General features: G+C 57.2%; 1 protein-coding gene across 2 annotated transcripts; it reads left to right on the top strand.

Annotated features, from left to right (window-relative positions):
- The first annotated feature begins 10,209 nt into the window (after window positions 1-10,209).
- Window positions 10,210-26,831, top strand: SLC7A10 (solute carrier family 7 member 10). Of its 2 annotated transcripts, none has more exons than XM_045989015.1 (11): window positions 10,210-10,427; window positions 19,890-20,094; window positions 22,003-22,154; window positions 22,355-22,480; window positions 22,550-22,703; window positions 23,406-23,529; window positions 23,612-23,715; window positions 24,053-24,149; window positions 24,318-24,467; window positions 25,103-25,280; window positions 25,573-26,831. In XM_045989015.1, the coding sequence occupies exons 1-11, from the start codon at window positions 10,277-10,279 to the stop codon at window positions 26,217-26,219; spliced, it is 2,088 nt and encodes a 695-aa protein (XP_045844971.1). In that variant the 5' UTR covers window positions 10,210-10,276; the 3' UTR covers window positions 26,220-26,831. The 2 variants fall into 2 exon arrangements, with proteins under 2 accessions (XP_045844971.1, XP_045844972.1); XM_045989016.1 differs by having other exon boundaries at window positions 25,523-25,714.
- Window positions 26,832-26,865: the final 34 nt, after the last annotated feature.

Here is a 26,865-nt window from a genome sequence, read left to right as displayed (position 1 = left end):
AGACTGAAGGGCCCTGGGTGATGATGCTGGATGGACCGGAGGCTCCCAGCCCCACCAGTGACGCATGTCAGGACAGGGGCAGAAGGAGAGATTCACAGCCTCCTCTGTTAGAGATCTCAGCCCAGCCCACCCGGAGTGGCCGGTGCCTGTGTTCAGAGAGGTGGTCCCAGGAGGGCGGCCAGGGGACAACAGTAGGATGACCCTTCTGACGCTGAAACTGTTCCTCTTCAGACCATTCTGGGGGACACCCAGGACCCTGCAGGCCCTATCCAAATAGGATCCCTGAAGAAGTGGGACCCCGTTTCTCCAGAGTGACTCAACCCCACAACCCAAGGCAGCCAGAACCCCTTGCCCTCCCCGCCAGCCCTGACACTGGTCAGCACAGCCAACATCCCCACAGGAGGGGGACCTCGGAGTGGGTGGCTGGTGGGGGCAGCCCAGGGGCCGTCCTGTCCAGCGCATCATGCTCAGACCTTCCATGTGGTCCCCGGGTGATGTTCCACACACAGTCCCCAAGTCCCCCGCAGAACTAAGGACAGTCCCCACCTGTGGAATGACACATCCCGCAGCATCCGGGGACCCGATGCATTCTCAAATCCGAACAGGACCTGGGGATGTGCAGTCTCGTTTTTACGTGTAAAGTGCTAGTTTGTTCGAACTACGCGCTAGAGGCCCTCGGTTTTTTGCAACTGGTGTTTGACCTTTCTTGGTGTTTTGAGACACCAGAGCTCCTCGGAGGGGCCTGCTGGGCACCCGCTCCCCTCCAGTGGTACATATTCCACCGCCCGCGCCTTTCCCAGGCCCACGGCCTCCCTGCCTCTTGGGCAGGTGGGGAGGCTGGGGGCCCTCGGGCCTGCAGAGCCCCTGCCCACCGGGCCATGGTCGGCCTGTCAGGGCGGCTCCACTGAGCTGTGAGAAAGGCCGGGGCCCATCAGATAAGGCTCTGGGCCCTCCCCACACCACCTCCTCCACGGCAGGCTGCTCTCTTGCCTTCCAGTCCCTCCCCAGCCCTGGCCCAGGCAGGTGCGCTGCACGGAATGAATTTCACTACGAGACGTCTCTGGTTTCACTATGAGTTTCCTGACCCAGGCCAGGGCCCACAGCCCCGGGGGGCCTCCCCTGTGTCTCTTGGGCCCAGGAGGCAAGCGGCAGGAGGGAGCCCTTGGGAAGGACTTCCCTGCCTCCAAGATGACTCCAGTGGTCCCAGGAGAAGCTGGGTCCTGGTCCCAGGAAGCCTGTCCTGCCCTGCCCAACCCCTTAGGACAAGGCCCAGCAAAGGCTTGGATTGATTATTTGACATCAGAGAAAGGCAGGCCACCACTGGGATTCATCCCAGGGAGAGGGAGGCTGCCCTCTGGTGGCACCCTTTTGGAATGGCAAGTGTCCTTGAGAGAAGGCCTCCTGGCTGGCCAGCGGGACACTTCTGGGAGGACCAAGGGAGAGAAGAGAGCCCAGTTCCACAGCAAAGACCCAAAGCCCCAACTTCTCATGTTTCCAGCTGGTCCCTGTTCCCACACCTGTCACCGACAGGAGCTGCACAGGGCCAAGCTTGTAGGGACCTCAAGGGAGAACAAGGGTGATATAGGAAGACACAAGAGTCCCAGACCCCCCCAAAGGTCACCCGTCCCCTCCATTTCCCTCTTCTGGCCAGCGGGCCCAGGAACCCCTGGTTCTGGACAAGTTGTCTCCCCACCCCCACACCCAGGACAGCTCTGGGCCCTGCAGATTCCTGTACCTCTCCCACTTAACCTCACAGATGCTAAATGACTCCTTCGGTTTAGAAGTCAGGGCCGCAGCGGGACCAGGTCAGACGCTGGGCATCATCGTGAAAGACCTACTGTGTGCTGGGAGTAAGGCCAGGCCTCTGCCTTCGAGGAGGATCTGGCCCAGTGGGGGAGAGAAGCGGCACACAGAGCTGGCCACCTGGGCACAGAATAGGGCCGCCATCCAGCCTGAGGACCAGGGGGCTTCCTGAAGAAGGCGACAACCAGGCTGACTCACAAGAGACAAATAAGCATACAGGTGGGACGGGGGAGGGGAGTAGGGCCAGCAGGGGACCCACACCTGCACGGGCCCAGCTGGGGTCAAGGGCCTTAAAGGCACCGACCCCACACTCCAGCTTGCTCAGCCTCCCTGGTTTACACCTGTGATCCTGGTGTACACGCACAGAACCCCCTTTCATTTTCGAAAGTGTCCCAGGGCCGTCTCCCTGCTGAGGTAACAGCGTGAAGGACTGGCCCGCACCCCAGCTGGCTGCACTGAACCAGGCCGGCTGAGTACGGTGAGGGGGGGTGGGCCTCGATTTGCCCTCTGGAGATGTCCTGGGCTGGCAAAGAAGCTGCCGTCAGCACAGAGGAAAGGGTGGGTGGCAGAGAGTGTCAGGTGCCTGGGTTGCGTGGTACGGAGTGGTAAGACCCAAGGTAGGGGCAGCCCGAGTTCGGGAAGTAGAGACAGCAAGGAGTGGGCGAGGACCCTATGGGGCAACACAACCTTCCTTGGTTCATTCTAGAAGCCCCACATGCGTAAATTGACCCCTTAGTCCTGGCCGAGGGGGTCCCTCACCATAGAGCCCCCCGACACACACACACACACACTGGCCACAATGTCACCAGCATCAAATATGAAGATTTTTGTTGTAAATTCAGTGTCATAGGACATTTGAAAGTGTGGTGACTCTAACTGAACAAAGGTCAGTTGTGGGAGAGGAACAGGTAATACAAGCACCGCCCCCCGCCCCGGCTGGAAGATGCTGGGCTAAGAGCAGTGAGTGTGTGTGTGTGTGTGTGTGTGTGTGTGTGTGTAGGAGGTGGGCATAGCCTCCGCCTGGGAAACCAGAAAAAGCAATGGTACTTTCATAAAGCTAGCTTCCCCCAAATTACCAGGAAGAGCGATCAGGCGGGCACATTCCCCGTAACTGTGCTTCCTCCACTCTCTGCCCCTTGGTGATGTCTGAGAAGGAATTAGAAACATCTGGAAATCCCAGGTGGAGAAACGAGGTGGGGGGGAAAGGGCACCCAGGCCAGCCCCCATCCCAGGTATGTGCTCATGCCCAGTAGCCTCGGTCACTGCCCCACCTCCCACCCTTCCCCTCCCTCAGTTGACAGTGGCCTTCAGGACTGGCCTGGGGTGTGAATGAGGGCTGGACCCATGGCAGAGTTTCATTTATAACTTCTAAATAGGTAGCCCTGTGAAGGGGCGACTGGGTGGCTCAGTCAGTTGGTTTCGCCTCAGGTCTCATGGGTCATGGGACCGAGCCCTCCCCTGCTCCTGACTTCCTCCCTCTCCCTCTCCCTCTGCCCCTCCTGCTCATACTTTGTCTCTCTCTCTCTCTTTCTAAAATAAATAAATCTTAATATACATATCATTTGTACTTCTGCCCAGGGCCTGCCATTGTTAGACATGAGTTGGGGTTGTCCAGGGAAGGGGCAGAGGAAGGAGAGAGAAGGCAAGAAGGGACAGTCACAATGTCTGGGGCTGGGAACCCCATGAGACAGAGGCAGAGAGAGGTCCCCAAGAAGCATCATCGAAAAGATGCTTGAGACTGGGACAGGGAGGAGGGAGATCAGGGCGATCAGGGAGAAGCTGAGGTTGTGCGAGAGGATACTGGGCTGGAACACGGAAGCAGGGAGGGGTTGAGGCCAGGACGGCTGTGGGAGCCCTGAGAGGGCTTCAGTGCCCATGAGGAGCAGACAGAGAAAGAACAGGCTCAGAGACACCCCCAATACACACACGCACCAAGCAGATCCTGTCCCACCTGGGGACTCTGCCTAGGACACGTTGAATGTCCTATTCTTGTAAAATGAGTGGAACCTACCTACAAAAATATTGCACAAATCCTTAATGTCCTGCTCGACGAGTTTTCACTCACTGAGCATATTTTTATAATCAGCACCCAGAAAAAGACCTGGACTGTGACCGGCACCCCAGAACCCCCCTTCTTGCCCCTCCCTCAAGCCCTTACCTCCACGGGTGACCTCCACCTTAACTTTTAACAACATGCATTGATTTTGCCTGTTTTAGAACTTCAGGTAAATGGCATTACCTCAGAAAATAATATCACATTCAGCTTCTTTTGCTCAACATTATGTGTCTGAGATTTATGGACGTTGTGACCTGGTAGCCATTTGTCTCTCTGTCCATCTGCTCGATGCCCATTTCCTGTGTTCATCTCTTCTGCAACCTGAATGTACTCGGAAGTATTTATCCATTGTATGGATAATGGTTCAACAGGTTTCCAGTCTGGGGCTGCTAGGAAGAACACAGCCATAAATACTATTGTAGACGTCTTTTAGTGCACTTATACATTATTTCTTTTGGGTATATCCCTGGGAGTGACTCTTAGCCTGGAGCCTCCAGAAACAGTCTCAGGCAAAAGTTTAGGTGGTGTTTTTTGTTTTTTTTTTTTAAGATTTTATTTATTTATTTGACAGAGAGAGATCACAAGTACGCAGAGAGGCAGGCAGAGAGAGAGAGAGAGAGAGAGAGAGAGAGGAGGAAGCAGGCTCCCCGCCGAGCAGAGAGACTGATACGGGACTCGATCCCAGGACCCTGAGATCATGACCTGAGCTGAAGGCAGAGGCTTAACCCACTGAGCCACCCAGGCGCCCTAGGTGGTGTTTTTTAATTAAGGGATGCAATCACAGGGAATCAAGAGGAAGAGGGAAAAGGAGTGAGGAAGGCAAGAGAGCCGATATGGAGATGAGTTTCAGAGCTGGCCATCACGGGGCCCCAAAAGCATCCCCCTCTGGGCCCCAAAAGCATCCCCTTCTGGGCCGGCAAGACCCTCTCACAAGACACTTTCTTTTTTTTTTTTTTTTAAGATTTTATTTATTTATTTGACAGACAGAGATCACAAGTAGGTAGAAAGGCAGGCAGAGAGAGAGGAAGAAGCAGGCTCCCCACTGAGCAGAGAGGCCGATGCAGGGCTCGATCCCAGGAGCCTAGGATCCTGACCTGAGCTGAAGGCAGAGGTTTTAACCCACTGAGCCACCCAGGCGCCCCCACAAGAGACTTTCTAATGAATGTGATTTGTGACAGTCCATCTGAGACGAGGACTGGGAAGCATTTATCCGCGGGCTCCCATCCGTCATCACCAAAGATTAAGCCCAAGTGTGTTAACTCCCCTGCACTTTGGTTACAAGTTTGTGGGCGCTGGGGGAGATCCTTCATTATCTCACACCTCAGGTCTTGCAGAGAAGCCCCAGGGCATGATGGGAGGAGGCAGGAGGTTGTGCTGGAAATGGGAAACAAAGTAGCAAGGTGAGGAGAGAGGATCAGAGGTGGCACCCACAAGCAGCTGATGCAGAGGAGAGATGCTGGGCCATGGGCACTTGGAGATACAGCAGATGGTGCTGGGCATGAGGGCGCCAATGGACACCCTCCCCAGCACCGTATGGGAGTCCTGCATTTCTCCACACCCTTGCCAACCCAGGGGCTGAATTTTTTTTTTTTTTTTGAAGATTTTATTTATTTACTTGACACAGAGAGAGAGATCACAAGTAGGCAGAGAGGCTGGCAGAGAGAGAGGGGGAAGCAGGCTCCCTGCTGAGCAGAGAGGCCGACGAGGAGCTCGATCCCAGGACCCTGAGATCATGACCTGAGCCGAAGGCAGAGGCTTAACCCACTGAGCCACCCAGGCGCCCCCAGGGCTGAATTTTAAACCCTCTGGGGAATGTGCAGTGGTAGGTCTTTCTGGTTTTAAGTGGCATTTCCCTGATGACTAATAAGGTTGAGCACCTGTTCAGGCCCCTCGGGAATCCTTTTTTTTTTTTAACGAAACACCTACTTAAAGTCCTCTTCCTACTGATTTGTAGTGACTTTCATATTTTTTAGATACAAGCTCTTTATCAGATCTACGAATTGAAATGACTTCTCTCACATGGGATTTACTTTTCCCTCTCTTAATCACGCCTTTTGATTAACAGAAGTTTCTAACACTAATGGAGTCCAATTCTTTTTTTTTTTTTTTTTTTGCCAGTAGTGCTTTTTGTGCCTGTTTAAGAAAGTGAATCTATTCTCTCCCCTGTGTCTTCCTCGAGCTGCTTTGTTGTTTTTACCTCTCAGGCGCACACACTCCACTTGCACAGCCAAGGACTTTGTGTTAGGATGTGGTATAACATAGAGATAAAGGGTATTTTTTTTTCCAATATGGATACTTTCTCCATTGTTCCTCAATGTCAGCTCATGGATGGGTTTATTTCAACAACGTCTGCTTGGTGCCACTGGTGGGTTTGTTTGTCCTTGTACCGTTAACGCAGTTGCTAGCGGTAGTAAGTCCTCCAGCTTTGTTCTTCTTCATATGTGTTTTAGAATCCGCCTGTCAAATTTCACCACCCACCCCCCCTGCCCCAAATCCAAGCAAATAACAGCGAAACCCTTTGGGACCAATGTGAGTGCTTTGGGTCTCTAGATCAATTCTATAGATCAGCTTGAAGAAAACCAACATCTTACATTCTAATCCACGAACAGAGTATAGTTCTCAATTAATTTATATGTTTTACAGTTTCTCTTGGTGATGTTTTATAGTTTTCTGTGTAGAAATCGTACACATGGGGCGCCTGGGTGGCTCATTGGGTTAAAGCCTCTGCCTTCGGCTCAGGTCATGATCCCAAGGTCCTGGGATCGAGCCCCACATTGGGCTCTCCGCTCATCAGGGAGCCTGCTTCCTCCTCTCTCTCTGCCTGCCTCTCTGCCTACCTGTGATCTCTGTCAAAAAAATAAATAAAAATCTCAATTAAAAAAAAAGAAATCGTACACATAATTCACTACATTTATTTTTAGGTATTTTATTTTTGTGCTGTTACAAATTGTATTTTCTAATTATTGTTGGTACAAACAGATACAATTAGTGGTGTGCCTCGGTGGCTCGGTAGGTTGAGCATCTGACTTTTGGTTTCGCCTCAGGTCATGTTCTCATGGGTCATGGGAGTGAGCCCCACATGGAGCCCTTCATTGGGCTCAGACAAGGAGTCTGTTTGGGATTCTCTCTCTCCCTCTGCTGCTCCCCCTCTCGTGCTCTCTGTCTCGCTCTCTCATGCTGTCTCTCTGTCCCTCAATAAATAAATAAAATATTTTTAAAAGAAATATGTTTTTACCCATTGAACTAGTATCCAGTGACTTTGCTAAATTAACTAATTAACCTTAAATTTACTTGTTTTTTTATTTTTTTACCCAATATTGTCATATGTAAGAGATCGTTTTATGTCTTTTTTTAAAAAGATTTATTTACTTTGAGAGAGAAAGAGAGTGGGGGGCAGGCAGAGGGAGAGAGAAAGAAAATCTAAAAGCAGACCCCCTGCTGAGTGTGGAGCCCAAAGCAAGGCTCGATCTCACAACCCTGAGCCGAAATCAAAAGTTGGACACTTTGCCAACTGTGCCACAAAACAGTTTTATGTCTTCCTTTCCTATTTTCATGTCTTCCTGTTTCTTTTCAGATTAGCTTCTTTCCGTTAAAAACATGAGTTTATGTTTCCTCTATGTCTTTTCATAGTTTAACAACTCATTTCTTCTTGAGCACTGAATATCACTCAACTGTGTGAACAGACCACAGTTTATCCATTCACCTAGTGAAGGGCATCTTGGTTGCTTCCAAGTTTGGGCATTTTTGAATATAGCTATTATAAACATCCATGTACAGGTTTTTGTTTTCAGTTCCTTTGGGTAAATACCCAGGAGCAGGACTGTCAGATTGTATGCTAAGAACATGGTTTGTAAAAAACTGTCAAACTGTCTTCCAAAGTGGCCATACCATTTTCCGATACCCCCACAAGCAATGAATAAGCATTCCTTTGCTCCACGTACTCACGAGCATTGAGTGTGGTCATTGTTCTAAATTCTGGCAACTGAACGGTGAACCCTTTTACTTCTTTTTCTTGCCTTATTGCACTGGCTAGGACCTCCAGTGCAATGAATGAGTTAACACTCTGAAAGCTAACGTTCTTTCCCGTGTCCAGTCTCAGTGGAAAAGTATTTAACATTTCAGCATCAAACCTGATGTTACCTGTAAGGTTTGGGGGGTTTCGTTTGTTTCCTGCAGGGCTTGGGGTTTGGGTAGAAACCTTTATCAGTCTGAGGAAATTCTCTGCTGTTTCTAATTTGCTAAGAGTTTTTTGTTTAAATCGTGGATGACTGTTTTCTAAATCTATTCAGAAGTCCTTATGGTTTTCCTTGCTTTATTCTGTTAATGTGGGGATTACTGATTGAGTACTGGGGAGTACTGATTTAGAGGCAAACCAATCTTGCCAACTTTTTATTCCAATTGGGATTTGCAGATTGTAGTTCAATTCCACTAAAATGTCCTCTTGAACGGTGGGTCTGGACAATTCCATCCTACCGGTGCCCTAGAGTCACTCCTTCTCTTCAAACACATATTCCACATTTCAGGAGCCAGACTCAAAACCCACAGGCTCCTGGCCGATGCGTGGGGTTCGCGCCAACCCCTGAACGCACTAGCCCTGCGGGCTGGACCCTCTCCCGACAGATCCTAGCGTTGCAAAGGCAACTGGGTGGGGAGAGTGGAACCAGCAGGTAGACACCCCAACCCCCCACCCCACCCAGGGACACCAGGGCTCTCAGGAGCCGTTCCGCCGCCCCCACCCCGTCCCTGAGCGAAGCTCCTTTAAGAAAGCCGGCGGCTGAACGCGTCTCTGGGGCGGGAGGTAGAGGGCGCCAAGAATGCCGGACTCCGACGGGAGCGCGAAGGCTGAAGCTTCGCCGGTGGCCTCCCCCGCCGCGTCCCCCCAGTCTTTCCACCCGGGGTCGTCCTGCTCCTTATCCCCAGATCCCCGCCCCCAACTTCGAAGGTCCCTCGCCCGCAGCCAAACTCCCTGCACCGCCCCGCTCGCACCTGGATGCTCCGCCGGCAGCCCGGGACCGGACCCCACCACCACCCCCCACCCCAGCCTGGGGGCTGCCCGGAGGCCGTCGGACCCAAGCGGGGCCTTCCGCCAGCCCCGAGGCCGCGGGCAGGGGCGGGGTGGGGGGAGATGGGGGCGCCCGGAGCAGCCTCATCCACATGCAGGGGACGGCGCGGCGCGGCGGCCGCCAGGAAAGGACAAAGGCTGTTCCGCCGCCGGCCGCACCGTGCCAGGCTCGCCCCGCCCGCCGCCCCGGTGGCCCCCGACGCCGCCCCCCTTGTGTCCGCTTCGCGGGCCGGTACTGCACAGGCCGGACGGCTTCCGGGAGGAGGCGGCCTCCTTGTGACCCTGCACGCCCGACATCGTCCGCGACCTCAGGAGCCACAGCCCCCTTCTCCATGTCTCCTGGTCAGTTGAGGTGGCCCCGTCTCCTTGAGCCGGGCTGGACTGGTCTCTGGTGAAGGGCCCAAGTTCTAGTCCACCGAGCCCCCACTCTCACCTGTGACCCGGCATCTGCAGATGGGACCTGCCGGATGCAGCCCAGAGAGTAGCCGGACCGGGCGGGGAGATAGGTGGGGGAAGGGTTGGTCAGAACTTCTTCCAGGTCTCCCTAAAGGGCTCTGGATGAGGGTTAGAGGTCAGACTTCGGATGGTGGGTGCTTAGGGTCTCCTGACCCCTCCCAGAGCTTCCTGGACGCGCCCCTCCTAGAGCGATATCTCACCCCCCCCCACCCCCCCATCACCGTCTGGAAGCCAAGGAGGCATCAGAAAGGGTTTGGTTCTGGGCCTTGCCACTTGCTTTCTGATTCTCCTTAAGTTATCTCTGGGCCTCAACTTCCACCTGTAGAATGGCCGCAACCTCCACCCTTCCGTCAGCCCCCGCGCTCGCCGGGGCCGGCGCCAGGATTTAAGAAGTTTGGAAGCGCCGGCACGCAGAGGGTCCCAGTACACCGACAGCTACTCTTCTGGCCAGCTTCCTCAGTCTCCTTGAGGGCAGGGACAGTCTTGCCGTTGAGCTCTGTTCCCCCACCCCCACCCCCACCCCACCCCACCCCCACCCCACCCCCACCCCACGACTAGACGTAACTCAGGCAGCGGGAGGGCCTCTTCCTTAGTTCAGCTAGAAAGTTCTTCCTAGGTCTGCCCCAAGTCCTCTCCTTCCTCCCCAGGCAGAGGGGTGGGGGCAGTTCCCTTTAAGGGAGATGGGGGAGGGGGGCTGCCAGCCGGTCCTCCTTCCGCCCCTCCCAGGCCCCGCAGCCTGGGGGCCAGGGTCCGGGCCCAGCGCCAGCGCATGCGCCCGCCTGTGGGCGCTGTCCCGGCTGCGAAGGCGGCGAGCGCAGACAGACAGACGGACCGACGGACCCGCTGCCAGTCGGACAGACTGGGCAGCACAGGGAGCGGGTTCGCGGCGGTTGAGCGACATGGCCGGCCACACGCAGCAGCCGAGCGGGCGCGGGAACCCTGGCCCTGCACCCTCGCCTTCCCCCGGCCCGGGCCCCGGCCCCGGCCCCTCGGAGCGGGTGGCGCTCAAGAAGGAGATCGGGCTGGTGAGCGCCTGCACCATCATCATCGGTGAGAGAGGCCGCGGCGGGCGGGTGCCTGGGATGGCCGGTCTGAAGGCTCGGGGTGCACTGCTGCCCAAAACAAGGGCACCCCCGCTCCGGGCGCTCCTACCGATCCGCGACTGTGGGACACGTGAGGGGATGGCCAGAGCACCTGCGAGTGTCTCCCCTCACACAGCGGCAGGAGAACTTCTTTTTCCCTCCTCTCCAGGCCCCCCAAGGTTCTGCACCTGAGGGAAGTGAGGGCCCCATCCACCGCTAGAATTCCCCTGCTGCCTTTATTTTGCTGTGGGTTTCAGCAAGGCAGAATGCTCTCGGTTTTCTCATCTATGAAAGGGAGGTGAGGATAATCGTGCCTTGAGTGCCAGGAGCCCCGTAAGTGTGAGGACTGGATAGGCTGACCCAGGTTAAGACTCCGGGTTCTGGGCTGTGGCTCTAGTCTCCAGGTGCCATGCAACGAGTGATTTATTCTAAAGCAGGAGACCCCCAGTCCACTGTACACTGGACAGGTAGAGCCAGCCCCAAGGGGGAAGAGGTTCAGAGTATATGATTACTGCAAATTTTGGTGGCAGGACCCTGGGGAGAGGGTGGAGCCATTAGTGACTGGGGAAGCCAGCCACCGGGTGGGCACAGCAAGCCTGCAGAAAAAGCCAACCTTCTTCCTGGGCTGGGATCCCAATAGGCACTCACATCTTCTGGCCTCCTCTTCCCCACCAGAGTATGGGTCCCCCATATGGGGACTTCTGAGTAGCCACAGGACTCAGGGAACGAGCAAGTCATGGATGCTGACTCCTCAGGAACTAGGTAACCCAGATCTGTGTCCACACCGAGGGCCTCAGAGACCCTCCTGGGAGTGGTCGGGTCCATCCCGTGTCCCAGGAGACACAGACTGGGTGGATGGATCCCAGGCATCCGGACTGCTTTATTCTGTTGCCGGCCGGGTCTTCCCCTCCCCAGCCAGTGGGATCTCCTTGCTCACGCACCCACCGCCCACCTATCCTCACACCCCTGGAGATGGAGAAGGTTGGAGACTCAGGTAGGTGGACAGGGGTCTTCACCTCCTCCTCTTCTGCCCCCGCACGGGGAGCTCCTGCACTGGGGCTGGGATCTGGCTCTGAGCCACCCCCACACTCCCACTGGAAGTTGCCCTAGAACACAGCCCCTGTGCTGGTAGCATCCCTGCTTCACCCACTTGCCCCTGGAATGGAGTCTTCCATTAGCGGCTCCTGCGACATTCTTGTTATAGGACATCCCTCTCCATGATCTGCTGGGAGGAAGGACCGGGTCCAGGGGTTTAGCCAGGATACTGGCTAGAGTCTTGCCCTGGCCCACACCCTCTCCAGGATCTGTACTCCCAGGAACAGGAGGCACATGATGGAAGGACCATGGAGTCAAGAGGCTGGCCATGTCTCAGTCAGCTGCCGTGCCAGCAAGGTGCAGGGAGAGACACAGTTCTTCCGGGGCTGCCTCGGCAAAGCGGCCATCCTTGAGCTATATTTCTGCTCTGCTTCCTCCCACATCCTATCAGCTTCAGGTCAGATGGAGGCTGCTGGCTCCTCTCTTCTGGAAGGAGAGCCCCGGTGGTGGCCGTGGGAAAGGAGGAGTCTAGCTCCACCATCCCCTGGAGCCTGCGGGACAGACCTGCGCGTCCCAGCTCGGCCCTTGCCGCTCCCCCATTCTTCAGTCCATCCCTGCTGTTCCAGGTCCACTTCTCCCTCGGCCTCCAGACCCTGAAGTCTGAGCAGGGGTAAGAGGTGGCTTGGCCGAGGGTCGCAGACTTAAGAAGGGAACCCAGAAGACCCGACCCCAGCACGGGACACTCAGGGGTGGTCCGATGACCCTGCTGAGGGAGCTTCGAAGAATTCCAGCTGGCAAGAGATGGACAAGGGGAGAATGGATGTGGACCAGAGGGGACAGGACATGAGGGAGGAAGCCTCTGTGGGCTGAGTAAGGTCTGCCCAGCCCTTCCCACCTTATGCCCAGGAGGCCCCGCCCCCCCACAGTTCCTTTGTTACCAGCTCCTACAATTGCTCTCTCCAAAACTTCAAATAGCCCCTCCCAGAAGGTCCTATAATTCTCTCTCCTTGTACCCTCTGCCCCAGCGTAGGCCGAGGAGTGGGGCTTTCTGGAATGGGATGATTTGGAAGGGCTTTGGGCTGGAGGAAGACTCCACCTGAAGTGTGTTTGGGGCAGCACCTGCTGGCCCCAGCCAGCACACCTGCAGGGAGATGGGCCGGCCTTGGGGGGAGGGGAGCCAGCTGGGCGGGGCTCCATAAGACACAGCTGCATCTAATACCTCTTCTGAAAAACACCTCTTATTACATTATGAAATCGTGTTCTCCCTTTATCCCATTTGATTTTCATGCCCGCCTTGCAAGGTGGGAGTGTTTACACCCATTCTACAGACATAGAAACTGAGGTTGGAAGTGAAATGGCACTTCTGCAAGCAGTAGACTTGGGATTTGGAACCAGATTTGGACCCAGTCTTCCAGTTCTTCCAGTTCGGTGCCCTTCCCCGTACTGTTCTGGTGCTGGCCAAAATTGGGGCCAGATTCAAAGCCCTCAGTGGGGGAGGGTTGGGATTGACCCAGCTCCCCACTTCCCATGGATGGATGAACAAGCAAAGGGGCAAAGGAATCTCCCCAACCTCCCACCCCCGCCTGGGGCTGTGTGTACAGAATCTCTCGTCCTGACTCAGGGCCCCCAGACAGTGCCCTCTCCCAATCCACACCCAAGGAATGGGTGTGCCCAGGTCCAGCAGAGTGGGAATCACCCTGGATCTGCTGACCAGGCTGCCCCATCCTCCACTCTCTCCCTTCATCTCGGGGATCCCACCTATGCTGGTCTTTGTGTGTCAGGCTCAGGTACGTTCAGGGACTCAGAGGTCTGCTTCATGAACCCCATCTCCTTAGGTGACAATCCCTGCTCCTCCAAGGATGGGCAGGCCCCTCTCTGTTGTCTCCAGGCCTGGAGGCGGCTGGGCTGCTCAAAGGATGGCTCTGTCCACAAGCTCGGCCCCTCCTCATAGGGACTCTGAGAAAGACCCTGTCTGTGTCTCCCAACCCTGATCTACAGACGAGGAAACAGCCTGAGGCTGCAGCCAGCCCAGAGGCAGAGGCCCTCGGTGTTGGGGGCCGAGGCCGCTCTGGCCGCAAGGTGGGGGCCTGACAGCACTGGACACACTCATTCATCGATTCAACAATTAGGGGTAGAACAGGGCCAGGCACTGTTCTAAGTGCTAGAGACACAGCAGGGAAGAAGACAGACAAACGCCCTGTCCTCTTGGAGCTGAGGTTCCAGCGTGGAAGTCAAAGAGTAAATGACGAGCAGCCAAATGTTTAGCCAATGGGTGATGATAAGTGCTAAGGTGAAAAAAAAATAAGGTGGGGGTGGGAAGGGTGGTGGGGAGGAAATGAGTCAGGAGTGGGATGGGGCCCAGTTGGTGTGGGCTTTGCCGATTGCAGTGAGAAATGTGTCTCTTTGCAAGGTGGGAGAGGGCTTTGAGCAAAAGAGGGTGGGATTGGACAGGATCAGACAGGATGGCGTGAGGCGACATGGGATAGGGTAGATGGGATGGGATGGGAGAGAATGAGATGGGATGGCATGGGGTGGGAAGGGATAGGATGTAATAGGGCATAGGATGGGACGGGATGGGATGGATAGGATATGGGGTGGGATGGGATGGATGAGATGGAATTAGATAAATGGAATGGGGTGGGATAGGCTATAGAATGGAATGGAAGGATGGGCTGGGATGAGATGGATGGGATGGGATATTTGGGATTGGATATAGGATGGCACGGGATAGACTACGGGATGGGATGGAAGGATGGGATATTTGGGATTGTATATAGGATGGCATGAGATAGACTATGGGATGGAAGGATGGGATATTTGGGATTAGATATGGGATGGCATGGAAGGATGGGATATTTGGGATTGGATATAGGATGGCATGGGATAGACTATGGGATGGGATGGAAGGATGGGATATTTGGGATTGGATATAGGATGGCATGGGATAGGCTATAGAATGGGATGGAAGGATGGGCTGGGATGAGATGGACGGAATGGGATATTTGGATTGGATATAGGATGGCATGGGATAGGCTATGGGATGGCATGGAAGGATGGGATAATTGGGATTGGATATAGGATGGCATGGGATAGGCTATGGGATGGCATGGAAGGATGGGATATTTGGGATTGGATATAGGATGGCATGGGATAGGCTATGGGATGGGATGGGATAGGATGGGATGGCGCCCACCATAGAGAAGCAGCTGTGGGCACCAATGGTAGAAGCAGGAAGCCTGGTCAAGAGTGTACCTGAGTCCCTCATGTAAGAGATGATGATGTTTGAGAGCAGGGTGGTCACGATGAGGTGCCGAGGGGAGGTTCAGTTCTGGGTGTGTTTGGAAGATGAAGCCAAAGGATTTGTGACAAACTGGGGGTGAGGTGTGGGAGAAAGAGAAGAATCAGGGGCAACCCCAGGTTTGGGCCTGAGCCTCTGGAAGCCCGGTTTGCTGTTTATCGGTCCAGGAAGAAGGAGAGAAGTAGGTCTTGGGGGCAAGGTGTTGAAAGTCGGGGATCTCATTGCGAACATGTGAAACTTGCAATGCTGTTTGCTGAGTAATTAGGTGGATACCCAGGGTTAGTTCAGGGAAGAGGTCCATGCTAGGCATATAAATTTGGGAGTTGCCAACAGAAGCTGGGGGGACGGGTGGAGGCCTCGAAGGAAGGGTGTGTAGAAGGAAAGGGGCAGAGGCCCCAGGACTGCACCACGGGCACTCAACGTCTGGAAGTCAGGAAAGAGAAGGACCAGCAGAAGCATCCAGAAGGAGCAGCCCACAAGGTGGGAGGATGGGCAGGAGGCTGAGTGTGGAGGAAAGGCTTCACCTGCCAAATGCCACTGATGAGGCAGGCAAGATGTGGTCTGGGGATGGACAGTTGGGTCCAGCGGAGTGAAGCTCATCGATGACCTTGACCCAGCCTGGAGACTGGGCACAGGCGAAATTCGCTTGGCGGGCCGGGCCAGGCAGAGTGAGCTCCACACTTCTGCTCATCCCTCTCTTGAAAGGAAAGTGGGTTAGGCCGGAGGTGCCCGCGGGCCAATTGGCAATTCCAGACGTGTCCTGGAGGCATCCCCACTCACCTCCCTGGAGTTCTGCCAACACCCTCCAAGGGCACTTCTCTCTCCTCGGAGAGATGCCCAACACATGCTCATTAAGGACACACGTGTGTTTGGGGGACAGCAGGGCCCCCAAAGCGGAGCTCTGGCTGTTGACCCCAGCATGTTTGAGGTCCCTTGGGGAGTCCGGTTTCCAAAGACCAGGTTGGGTGGCCTGGGGTTTCTCCAAGCTGGAAGACATAGTGAGAATAATAAGCACTTCCTGGGGCCTCTGATGAGCAAGGCAAGGTGGGAGCGCACCCCCTCACTGCCTCCTCTCCCCGCTTCACAGATAAGAAGACTCCGAGAGGCCAAGTATCTTGCCCACAGCATTCCACCCCTGCCCCCACCACGAGGTATCTGGGATTCGAACCCAGATCTAGGGATCCTCAGCTAGCACCACGATCTGTGGCCTCGGGGACCTACTGATGGGAATGTGGAGCTCTTTCCCAGAGGCCTCATGGGTCATCCCCTAATGAGAAGGTGCTGGGATTCATTGCCCAGAGCAGAGGAAGGAGGCCTGGCCAGTGGCCAGCCCCTGATCAGACCCGAGAGCCCTAGAGCTATTCTGTCTTGGGCCAACAGGCCAATGTGACAGGAAGAATCCCCATTGTGGGCCTGCTAGCTCAAAGAGGCACAGCTAGGCAAGGCGTATGTAGATGACTTAGGCCTTTTGGGTTCTCTGTCCTCCGGGGGGTTCCGGCTCCTCATTGCAGCAGGCCGGGGCACCCATGCAAGGTGGCCAATGAAGAATCACTTCCTCACCATCCTCTCGGTACCATGGCAGTGGGCCAAGGTGGGAGGTCAGTGAGGGCTTCCTGGAGGTGGCGCAGCTTCTGGGAATCCAGTGAGCTGAGGAGAGTTCTGCCTCCATGGGGGACAGGGGCCTGTAAGCAGACTGTGTTTCCTTAGGCCTTCTGCATATGTGCAGAAAGTGTCTGCCCGGCCCAGCGGGGCCTCCACCAAAGTCAGGTTTGAACCAGCCCTCTGCTGCCCCCTAGCTCAGTGGCCCTACCTCGCAAACGGGGAAACTGAGGCCCAGAAGGGCAACGCTGGCCTGAGATCACATAGCTGACTCCCCAAAGTGTTTCTAGCGATGAGGGGTTGTGCCAGCAGCCTGGCCTGCCAGGACCTCCCGGCCCACCCCCAGATCAGACTGCACTTTGCCCCCATCCACACCCAGGGCAGCTGGCTCTTTCCACCACCATGACCTCCACCGTCTACCCTGTGACCTCCACGGTCAGCCCCTGCGTCCCAGAAATAGGTCAGCACACACCGCAACAGCCAGAAGAACAATGGCCCTTTCTTCGTTCCTCTGTGGAGCCGACTAAGCCCCATCAGGCCAAACATCTTAAAGTGATGAAAACCACCCAGTGTGGACTGCGGGGAGAGGGATGGGAGGGGACTGGGGGGGGGCTTCCTGGTGGCGGCTCACCTCCTCACCCACCTCTGTGGGAACACTGGCCCTGCCGCCGAGGACCTGCAGGGACCACAGAGCAGCCACGCCACTGGGTGAATGGAACCGCAGAGGCCTTGGAACCTGCATTTCTCCAGCCCGCTGACCTCAGACACCTGACTGGGCGCTCAGTAGAATCTTGCAGCCCATCCCGTGTTCCCGGGTTCCTGCCCCTCCTCCTCTTCTCCCAGAGCAGGTTCCCCCAAGGGCTGGGCTTGTCCACTGCTGTGTCCAAGGGCTGATTCCGCTGGACTTGAGCATGAGGGCTAAGAAGGGAGGCCTGAGCCCACCACCACTGGGAGGGCTGGGCAGACCCCCCGCCATAACCCTTACAGCTCCGTGGTCCCTCCTCCAGGTCTTCTGTAATCATTCAGATGCTGAAGGTCCCCGCCCCTGTCCCCAGTGTCCTCCTCCTGCCCTCTGCCACTCACCCAAGCTCATGGCCCCTGTGGCTCCTTGCAGAGCCCCACTCAGCCCACGTGGTCCCCAGAGCGGCCAGTGGACCTCAGTGGGGTCTTCTGCCACCTTCCGGCACAAACCTGGGGCGGATGCCAGAAGCTGTGCAGGCCCAGAAGGAGAGGCCCCCAAGGACCTCAGAGACAGCAACTGGCACCCATGTTCCTTTCAGCCACGTGGGCCTGCACTATAGGCCAAGGCCATGTGTCCACGCAATCACGATTCCCCGGCCCATCCCCCAAGTGCCAGCATTGGAGTCTTCAGCTCCTGGGCACAGGCTAGTGACACGTCCCTTTCAGACCCCAACCTGGGAGGACAGAATGCTAGGTGTGGCTTTCCCAAGGGCTAAGCCCATGAGGCCCCGCCATGCTGAACTCTAGAGAGTGCCGGGGTCCCCATGGGCTGGGTTGCTCGGGTCCCTGGATGCCCCCAGCCTGAATGCACCCAACTCCTTCCAAGGCCACCCAGCCCCCGCTGGCTTCCAACCTCACAGGCATTTGGCAAATCCCACTCCACCAAGCCCTGAGAACAGAGGCTGTGCTGCTGGATAGAGCGAACTCAAAGACCCTTTAGAAAGAGGAGCCAGGCCCCAGCCCCTCAGGGTAGGTAAGGCAGGTGGCCCCTCTCCCGCTGGAAGCAGGCTGACGGCTCAGCTTACCTCTGGGGGCTGGGGGACAGGAATTCTTTGGTCCTTATCTGGATGTATTTAGGGCTCCTGGGATGTGACTAGAAAACCAAGTGGGGCACCGTGGCCGTCCAGACTGGAAATCTGTGTCGGCTGGGGGTGGGGTGGGGGGGGTAGCACCGTGGACAAGGAATGCATGCAGATTGGCAGCCGCGGCCGTGTCCTTGGCCAGGCCCGCCTGTGGGCCTGGCAGGTGGAACAGGCAGGCTCTGCCTCCATGGGTGTACATTCTCCCGCCGGACCTGGCAGGTGGGGTCATCCTGTTGAGGGACAGAGCGTCAGCTCCTAGCAGCGTTGCTTTTTTATTCATGGGGCCTGGGCATTCTGGGATCATTTCCTCTTGGGCAGGTCCTCGTGCAAGCCACCAACGATGAGACCTCATTTGTGTGCACAGAGGGTGAGACCCAGGTCCACGAGAGCATTGCCATTTTTACCCTAACTGTCAGGGAGCTCACAGCTCAGTGGGCACTCAGTCTTGCTCACCCTGAGAACCTGCTCTGCAGACCATGGCTTGGCCCTCTGAGCATTCAGACTGAACATCCCCAGACGCTGCGGGTCAGTGGAGTACCCCCAACACGTGCCACAGTCTGCAAGACTCCGAGTCAGCCCAAGGACAGGGCAGGCCTCTGGTGACCCTGGCAGACTCCCTTCACGTCTGAGCCTCAGAGGCTGTGACCACCCCCCTCCTCCTCTTTGCAGTGCTTCTCTAGGAGAGCGGAGCAGAGATGGCTGCCCCCACTTCACAGATGGGAAAATCAGTCTTTCAGGTTAGGACATCGGTGCCGCTTTGGACATCGGGCCATCCGTGCACCCATTCAGTTTACTCGACAGATGTGTAGTGAGCACCTACTATGTGCTGGGGGCTGGAAGTGAGTGAGAGCCGGTGCAGCAGCAGACGCACCCACAATCACGCAAGGATGCCGAGTACGTCTGGGTCCAGCTGTGAATGAGCGGAGGGCTTCCTATATGGTATCTTGCCGAAGCCTCACAGAAACCTCTCGTACAGGTAGATCTTGAAAGGTGACCTGAGCCCCAGCTGAGGTTTCCCACTGTGGTGCTGGGATTAGAGCATTGACTCCTCTCTGCATCCAGCGGGCCGTCTCGAGGAGAGAGGCTGTCTTATACAGACCCCGGGCTGGCCGCGTCTCTGTCAGCCTGCAATTGCCATCCTTCCGTGATGGCTGTGGACCTTCCCCAGCTGTATAAATGCACTCGTTCCTCTCCCTCTCCCTCGCCCCACCAGCCCTTGCCCAGGACTGGAAATATTTCACCGGTGCCAGGAAACAAGGTCCCTTCAGCGTCTATGTCTGCAATCTGGGTCCTAGGTCAGGGAGGAGTCCAGCAAGCAGGTCCCTGAGCTGCTGAGCCCCCTCCCTCGTGTTTGCCCACCTGCTGGGAGGAAGCAGGGGGTGGGGGCGGGACAGAGGAACAAGAAGAACAGGACTCATGTCCTGAACTGGGTGGACGAGGTGCCTCTTCCCATGCCAGGGCCTGGGGTAGGGGAGATAATGAGCCCAGATGGGATTTGCAGGGTCTGAGGCCCCTAGTGGCGTCCACAGGCCTATAGGCCCACCTTCCCTCTCCTCCTCCTCCTCCAGGGAGCAGCCTGGGTTTCCTTTCCCATTGTGGCATCTGGGAGCCTGAGAAGGCTGGGCTGTCTAAGGGGATCCCAGACCTGATGCCTCCCCATCTCTCCCCACCCCAGGAAACATCATTGGCTCGGGCATCTTCATCTCCCCCAAGGGGGTCCTGGAGCACTCGGGCTCTGTGGGTCTGGCCCTCTTCGTCTGGGTCCTAGGTGGAGGCGTCACTGCCCTGGGCTCCCTCTGCTACGCGGAGCTGGGAGTCGCCATCCCCAAGTCTGGTGGGGACTATGCCTATGTCACTGAGATCTTCGGGGGCCTGGCTGGGTGAGTGTGGGGCACCAGCGGGGTCGGTGGGGGAGGGGATGAGAATCTGGAATGGAGGGTCACTTGGGCCCTGGACTTCAGGTTCTTCTTTTTCTCACATCTCAGGGAGGTCATGGGATGGATAGAGGAAAAGAGGGTGGGGATGTTGTGCAGTCTTCCAATGCCAGAATGGGCTGGACACTCCGGCTGGCCCCTTGACCTCTCTGTGCTTCCTTCTAAATGTTTCTTGAAGCCTACTCCCCACCTGGGTGATGCTCGCAACAAAGGAAGGGCAGCCTTGATTTTAGTCAACCCACATGTGTGGGGGGTGCATATAATTCCTACCAGCGCCCTGCAAGAGGGCCCCTTTAAATAGCCCCCACCCCCCACATTCTTTTATTCACCGATCAACATTAGCTGAGCACCTACTGTATGCTGAGGACTAGAGATAAAAGGATCTATCCCTGTTTTCAAATTGTTCACAGGGAAGAAGGGAGAAAGTCCCTCTGTACTTGGGGAAGACCTAGAGAATCCTTGCTTTGTGGTGTGCGTGAGGGGCAGTGGCCCAGCGGCCAAAAGAATGGGGTACCATCACCTAGTGAAGGCTTCTGGGAAAAACAAGATTCGCACCAGGGCTTAGAGGGCGAGCCTGATGCCTCTGGTATGGCCAGGGGCAGATCAGATCCATGGCAAGTGCCAGGGTTTGGAGGCCCTCGGGCTGCCTAGGGGCACAATGGGGGATTAGAGCGATTGCAATTATCCCGCTGAGCCATGCTGAGGGCGTGAATAAAGGTATAGGAAGATTCCAGAATCATCCAGAAGACAGGGTGGCCTGAGGGAGGGGTGGGGGCAGAGGAGGTGACAGCCACCTTCCCACTGGAGGGACTCCATGGGAGGGAAAGTTTTGGGGTCAGGTTCCCATGCTGGTGGGGTCTGTGGCATATCTGGGGAGATGGTCTAGTCTGGTCTGGGCAGGAGGGTGTCTGGAGTTCAGAGGAAAAGTCTAGGCTAGAGTATCCAAAATTTGGTTCTGGGAAATGTGGTGCGGGGCCTTAAAGGGGTAGCGGTAGATGGGGTTTCAGGGTGTGTCCATGGGTGCTCTGCTCTGGGGAGAGGGTCCTCAAAGGGGACTGGGACCTGAGAAAGCAGAAAAATTGGGCTGTGTGGTTAAGAGAATACTCGAGAAGTAGGATCGGGGGAGGGCCCAAGGCCCAACCCCAGGAGGGCCTGTCTTTTAAGGCTGGCAGAGGGGAGTAAGGGTTAGGCCACCGAGTAAAGGAGAGGACTAAGAGGAATCTACCAAGCCCGGTGGTCCAGGGATCACTGTGTCCCTGGATGCGGCAGTCTCCATCCTCAAGGTCTAGGAGACCAGACAGGGCCTCCTGAGGTTGCAGGCAGAGCCCCTGGGAAGAAGTTGGGCCTCACAACATTGAGCAGAGCCCGGGCTCGCACGTGGGTACTTCACAGTGACAATATTTGGCCAAAAGGGACATAAATCGCTCCCTAACCCCGGCCAGGGCTCCTCGCAAGGTCTGATCCCCCAGGGGCCATGGTTCAGAGCCAGCTACCTGCAGCCATGGGCTCTGCTGAGAGACCCCGCCGAAACCATAACCCAAGGTCCCGGGACAGCCCACCCCAGCTCAGGAAACAGCCCGTGGCCAGAGCTCATCGGCTATTAGAAAGGTGGCTGCTTCCCCAGTCCTTTTCAACACCTGCCCAAGGGCAGCCTGGAGCTCTCTAACCATGCTGAATGCCATCTCTGTTGCAAAAGTCCATTATTAGAACAGAACAGAAGCGGCCCTGCCTTCCTGGCGCATCGCACACCCTCGCCAGCCCCGGGTGCCGTGGCCTGAGGGGCAGCCCCCACCTGGGCTGGCTTGGCTGGGAGGACTCTGCTGCCTCTGCCAGTGGGGCCCTCCCTCGTTCCAGATTCCTGCTGCTCTGGAGTGCAGTCCTCATCATGTACCCAACCAGCCTGGCTGTCATCTCCATGACCTTCTCCAACTACGTGCTGCAGCCCGTGTTCCCCAACTGCATCCCCCCAGCCACCGCCTCCCGCGCACTCTCCATGGCCTGCCTGAGTGAGTGCCCACTCTGGGCCCGCGGCCTGCTCGCTGGTGTGGGAGGGCTGTGCATGTGCGGGAGGGGGCGTCCCTCCACCTGCCGGCCCCCTGGGAGCTCAGCCTCAGGAGGTGGGCTGCTGGGGGGGGTGCTGCCGCTCTCCTGCAGCCTGAGCCGAACTTGGCCATGGCCCACCCGCCCTCTCTCCCTTCCTCCCCAGTGCTCCTGACCTGGGTGAACAGCTCCAGCGTGCGCTGGGCCACACGCATCCAGGACATCTTCACCGGTGGGAAGCTGCTGGCCCTGTCCCTCATCATTGGCGTGGGCTTTGTCCAGATCTTCCAAGGTAGGGCCGGGGTGGGGCCATGCACAGGGTTGCGGCGACAACACTGACCCCTGACCTCTGGACCCCCAGGACACTTCGAGGAGCTGAGGCCCAGCAATGCCTTTGACTTCTGGATGACGCCCTCTGTGGGTCACCTGGCCCTGGCCTTCCTCCAGGGCTCCTTTGCCTTCAGCGGCTGGAACTTCCTCAACTACGTCACTGAGGAGCTGGTCGACCCTCGAAAGTGAGTGGGATGCCTGGCCAGGCCCCGGGAAGGGGAGGGGTGCAGCGGTGGGAGAGGCAGCCTCCCTGCACAGGCCCGCTGCCTCCTGGGGCCCCGTCTGGTCATCCGCCTGACTGTGCTGCTGCTGGGACACCAGTGCTCCCTGCGCGGCCGTGGGTGGGCCATGGCCCCTTGCCGTCAATGCATCCAGCCATCAGCATTTGGCCAAAATTTATGCGTGTGCGCACGATATGCCCTATGGATGAAGCCGATGGCTCCCTCTGCTGCTCAGCCAGGGATCCCAACAGTGAACCCCTGGGACCTGGGGCTGGGGCTGATAGGGCGTTCCAGGGGGGCCCAGGTCTGTGCACTGGACTCTAGGAGCACTTTGCAAGGATTTTTGAGGATTTTCAAGGCTGAGTTGGGCTGTATGCACTTTTCTCTTTGTGTACCAACAGTAGAGGTGCCCCTCGGGGTTTGATCTAGCCCTGCCCCCATCGGTCCCTCCTCCCACCTGCCAGTGCCCAGGCTCCAGCTGGGGGGCAGCAGGGGGACAGTAGTGCTGCCCCTTCCCTGTCCCAGGGCCCCCAACAGACCCGGACCCTGGAGATAGAGACTCCAACTGCTCCCTTGCTGGGTCCTCTGGGCTCCGCCTCCCAGCCCCGCCCCCCAGCCCCGCCCCCCATCGGGACTGATGCTGACACACCGCACCGCTGCCCCCAGGAACCTACCTCGTGCCATTGTCATCTCCATCCCGCTGGTGACCTTTGTGTACACCTTCACCAACATTGCCTACTTCACTGCCATGTCCCCCCAGGAGCTGCTGGTCTCTAACGCGGTGGCCGTGGTGAGTGGGGTCCCACTTGTGCCTGGCTCCCCGCCCACCCCGCTCTGCCTCATGCCTCCCCTCTTCTTCTGTGCCCACTCAGACCTTCGGGGAGAAGCTGCTGGGCTACTTTTCTTGGGTCATGCCCGTCTCCGTGGCACTTTCCACTTTTGGAGGGATCAATGGCTACCTGTTCACCTCCTCCAGGTGACTGGATTGGGGAGGGGCTCGGTCAAGGTGAGGCAAGGCAGGTGCGTGTGATCCGTGCCCAGGGGCCAGAGGGAGTCAAATCCTGCCTGGTGGGTCTCACGTGAAGCTGGGACGATGAACTCCCCAGTTACAGGAGTCAGACCCCATCTCTGAGGTCCAGAAAGCAAAAGGGAGGTGGGGCAAGACAGGGAAGAACTGCCCCGGGGGGCTGCCGGGGCCCAGAGCCAGGGTCAGAGGTGACGGCTCAAGAGGGAGATCACGGAGCGGAGGTCCAGGATCTGGTTGGTAGGAGGCCGGTGGCCGGACTCATGGCTGCCACCCATCTCTGTCCCAGACTGTGCTTCTCGGGGGCCCGAGAGGGGCACCTGCCCAGCCTGCTGGCCATGATCCATGTCCGACACTGCACGCCCATCCCTGCCCTCCTCGTCTGTGTAAGTTGTGGGGTCACGGCTGGCCGGGAGGGGAGCCGGGGCCACCCAGCAACGTGGGGAATGGCGAGGATTTGTCTCGGCTGTAGGGGGCAGCCCACAGAGGCAGTGGGGAGAGCCGGGGCTGATGGAGGCAGGTGGGAGGTCACGCTCAGCCTGGTCCTCTCCCAGTGCGGGGCCACAGCGGTCATCATGCTTGTGGGAGACACGTACACGCTCATCAACTACGTGTCCTTCATCAACTACCTCTGCTACGGCGTCACCATCCTGGGCCTTCTCGTGCTGCGCTGGAGGCGGCCGGCGTTGCACAGGCCCATCAAGGTGAGGCCTGGGAGTGGGACAGGACTGGCACATGGTCATTTGTGCACGGGGAGGGGGGGAGGGGAGCAGCTGAGGACAACGACTAGGATTCGAGTTTTAACCACGTGCCGGGCCCTGCTCAGGCTGTGTGTGCACTGATGTATTCAGCATCCCCTTCCACGAGGGGTTGCTGGGTGCACTCTCAGCTTCCAAACAGGAAAGTCAGGCTCGGGTGCTTGCTCCCGGTCACATGGAATCCCAGGAGCACGCACAGGACAGGAGACAGGAGACCCTAACCCAAGCTGAGTGCACATACTCTGTGTGCGTATAAGTCCTGGAGCCGGACAATGGCTCAGTTCCTAAAAAAAGTGACACACCGAAAAAAAAAAAAAAAGTGACACACCGAAAAAGACAGAGACGTCCAGCCAAATGTAAATGGCCAGGGACACATCGTTGCTGTGTGCAGCTCAGGGCCACGGAAACTTCAATAAATCCTCAACCATTTGGGACCCTGGCCATCCCCTGAGTTGGCTTCTAGCTTGTTGGGCTAGAGGGGGAGCCCTCACGTCCCAGCTCCCAGGAGCGGGTGGGAAGCACGTGGGACCCCCCCCCCCGGGGTGGGGGTGCCATGGGCAGTCCGGCTGGCTCTCCCCCAGGTGAACCTCCTGGTCCCCGTGGCGTACTTGGTTTTCTGGGCATTCCTGCTGGTCTTCAGCTTCATCTCGGAGCCCATGGTGTGTGGGGTCGGCATGATCATCATCCTCACAGGGGTGCCTGTTTTCTTCCTGGGGGTGTTCTGGAGAAGCAAACCAAAGTGTGTGCACAGACTCACAGGTGAGCTGGGCAGCCTCCCCATGGCGGTGGGACCCAGGGATGCGACCCTCTTAGGGGCTGGCCCTGGAGCAGACCCCCTCCCCACCCCGGCAGCTGCAGTGGCAACAGGATCTAGCTGTCACCAGAAGTCTCCTCAAGAGGTGACCCAGAGTCCAGGATCTGCCTGAAGGGAGCAGCTCCCTAAAGACCCCTGCCCCACAGAGTCAGACCCAGGGTCTATCTGTTTGTCCATCTGTCCTCAGAGTCCATGACACGCTGGGGCCAGGAGCTGTGTTTCGTGGTCTACCCCCAGGGTGTCCCCGAGGAGGAGGAAAATGGCCCCTGCCAGCCGCCCCCACTGCCCGCCACGGACAAGCCTTTGAAGACACAGTGAGACATTCGCGGAGCCCGAAGCAGCTGTTTCTGTTTACATGTTGTTTATTGAGGAAGTGTTTTTGCAAAATAATTTTTTTTTTTTGGATTTTTGTTTTGTTCTGTTTTGTTTTGTCCTGGAAAAAGAGAGAGAGAGAGAGAGAGAGAGTGAGATCCGACACTTGGAGGCCTAGGCTGAGGGAGCCCTGCAGATGTGGACTGGGCTCCCGATCGGCACTGCCCCACTGGCTTCTCCTGCAAAGGTCTATGAATAAAACAGGGCTGGTGGGTGGTGTGCTTGTCTCGGGTGAGTCCCCGGTGGCATCACTCGGTGGGGCTCGCGTGGTGCTGGCTGCGGGCGGGGCCCCAGCAGGCTCTGGAGGAGGCCTTTGGTGTTTGGGGGCTCCGCCTCCTGAGCTGGACACTTCTTCTCTCCCTTGTGGGGTCCGGAGCCAGCCCTGCCCCAAAGGAACGCCGGGATCGGGAGACACCTCCCCGGGACCCACAGGGCCAGCCCAAGGGTCAGCCACTCAGGAGGGTCTGGGCTTTTCTGTGGGAACTGCCTTTTGTTTTTGTTTTTTTCCATAAATCTCCGTGGAGTATCAGGACTTGGGAGCCCGTGGTCTCGCTCTGGTTTACAGGGAGAAATTGAGAGTCTGAGACAAGATGGGATGGATGTGGCCACAGTCAGCTGGTGCTCAGCCGCTGTCCTGGAAGAAAGAATCCAGCAGCCTTTCCCGGGTTGGGGTGGGGGGGTCCGGGGCCTGCAAGAGACCGTGGGCTTCCTCTACCCTGTGCCCACATTCCCAGCCATGCCCTCCTGCCCTCGAGATTAAACCCTCAGCCACAGGGCAGAGGGCAAAGGGATCCTGCCTGGCCAGGCCTGCACTGACACCACAGGCATGAGGACAGGGACAGAAGCCTCTTTGCCTCTCCTTTGGGCTGGCTGGGGGGATGGGAGGAGGGCTGAGCACCGGCCGAGGACCCTCCCCAGACTAGTCTGTTACACCCACAGTCCTCGTTTGGTCTGGCACTGCTCTGGTGCCCCGGAGGGTGAATGAAGTGAGAAGCCACAGAAAACTCTCCAGAGAGCCCTGCCCTAGCCCTCCTGCTCCCCGGGAATAGATTCCCAGAATGGAGGAGAAGGAGGGAGAGGGAGACCCCAGGAGGCCTGTCCCAGGGCTCCTGACCCTACCTGCCTCCTTGCTCCAGCCCCGTGAGCCCCCGCCCACCA

The sequence above is a fragment of the Meles meles genome, chromosome 19, assembly GCF_922984935.1.
Source record: "Meles meles chromosome 19, mMelMel3.1 paternal haplotype, whole genome shotgun sequence".
Taxonomy (NCBI): domain Eukaryota; kingdom Metazoa; phylum Chordata; class Mammalia; order Carnivora; family Mustelidae; genus Meles; species Meles meles.
This window is presented reverse-complemented; position numbering and strand designations above follow the sequence as displayed.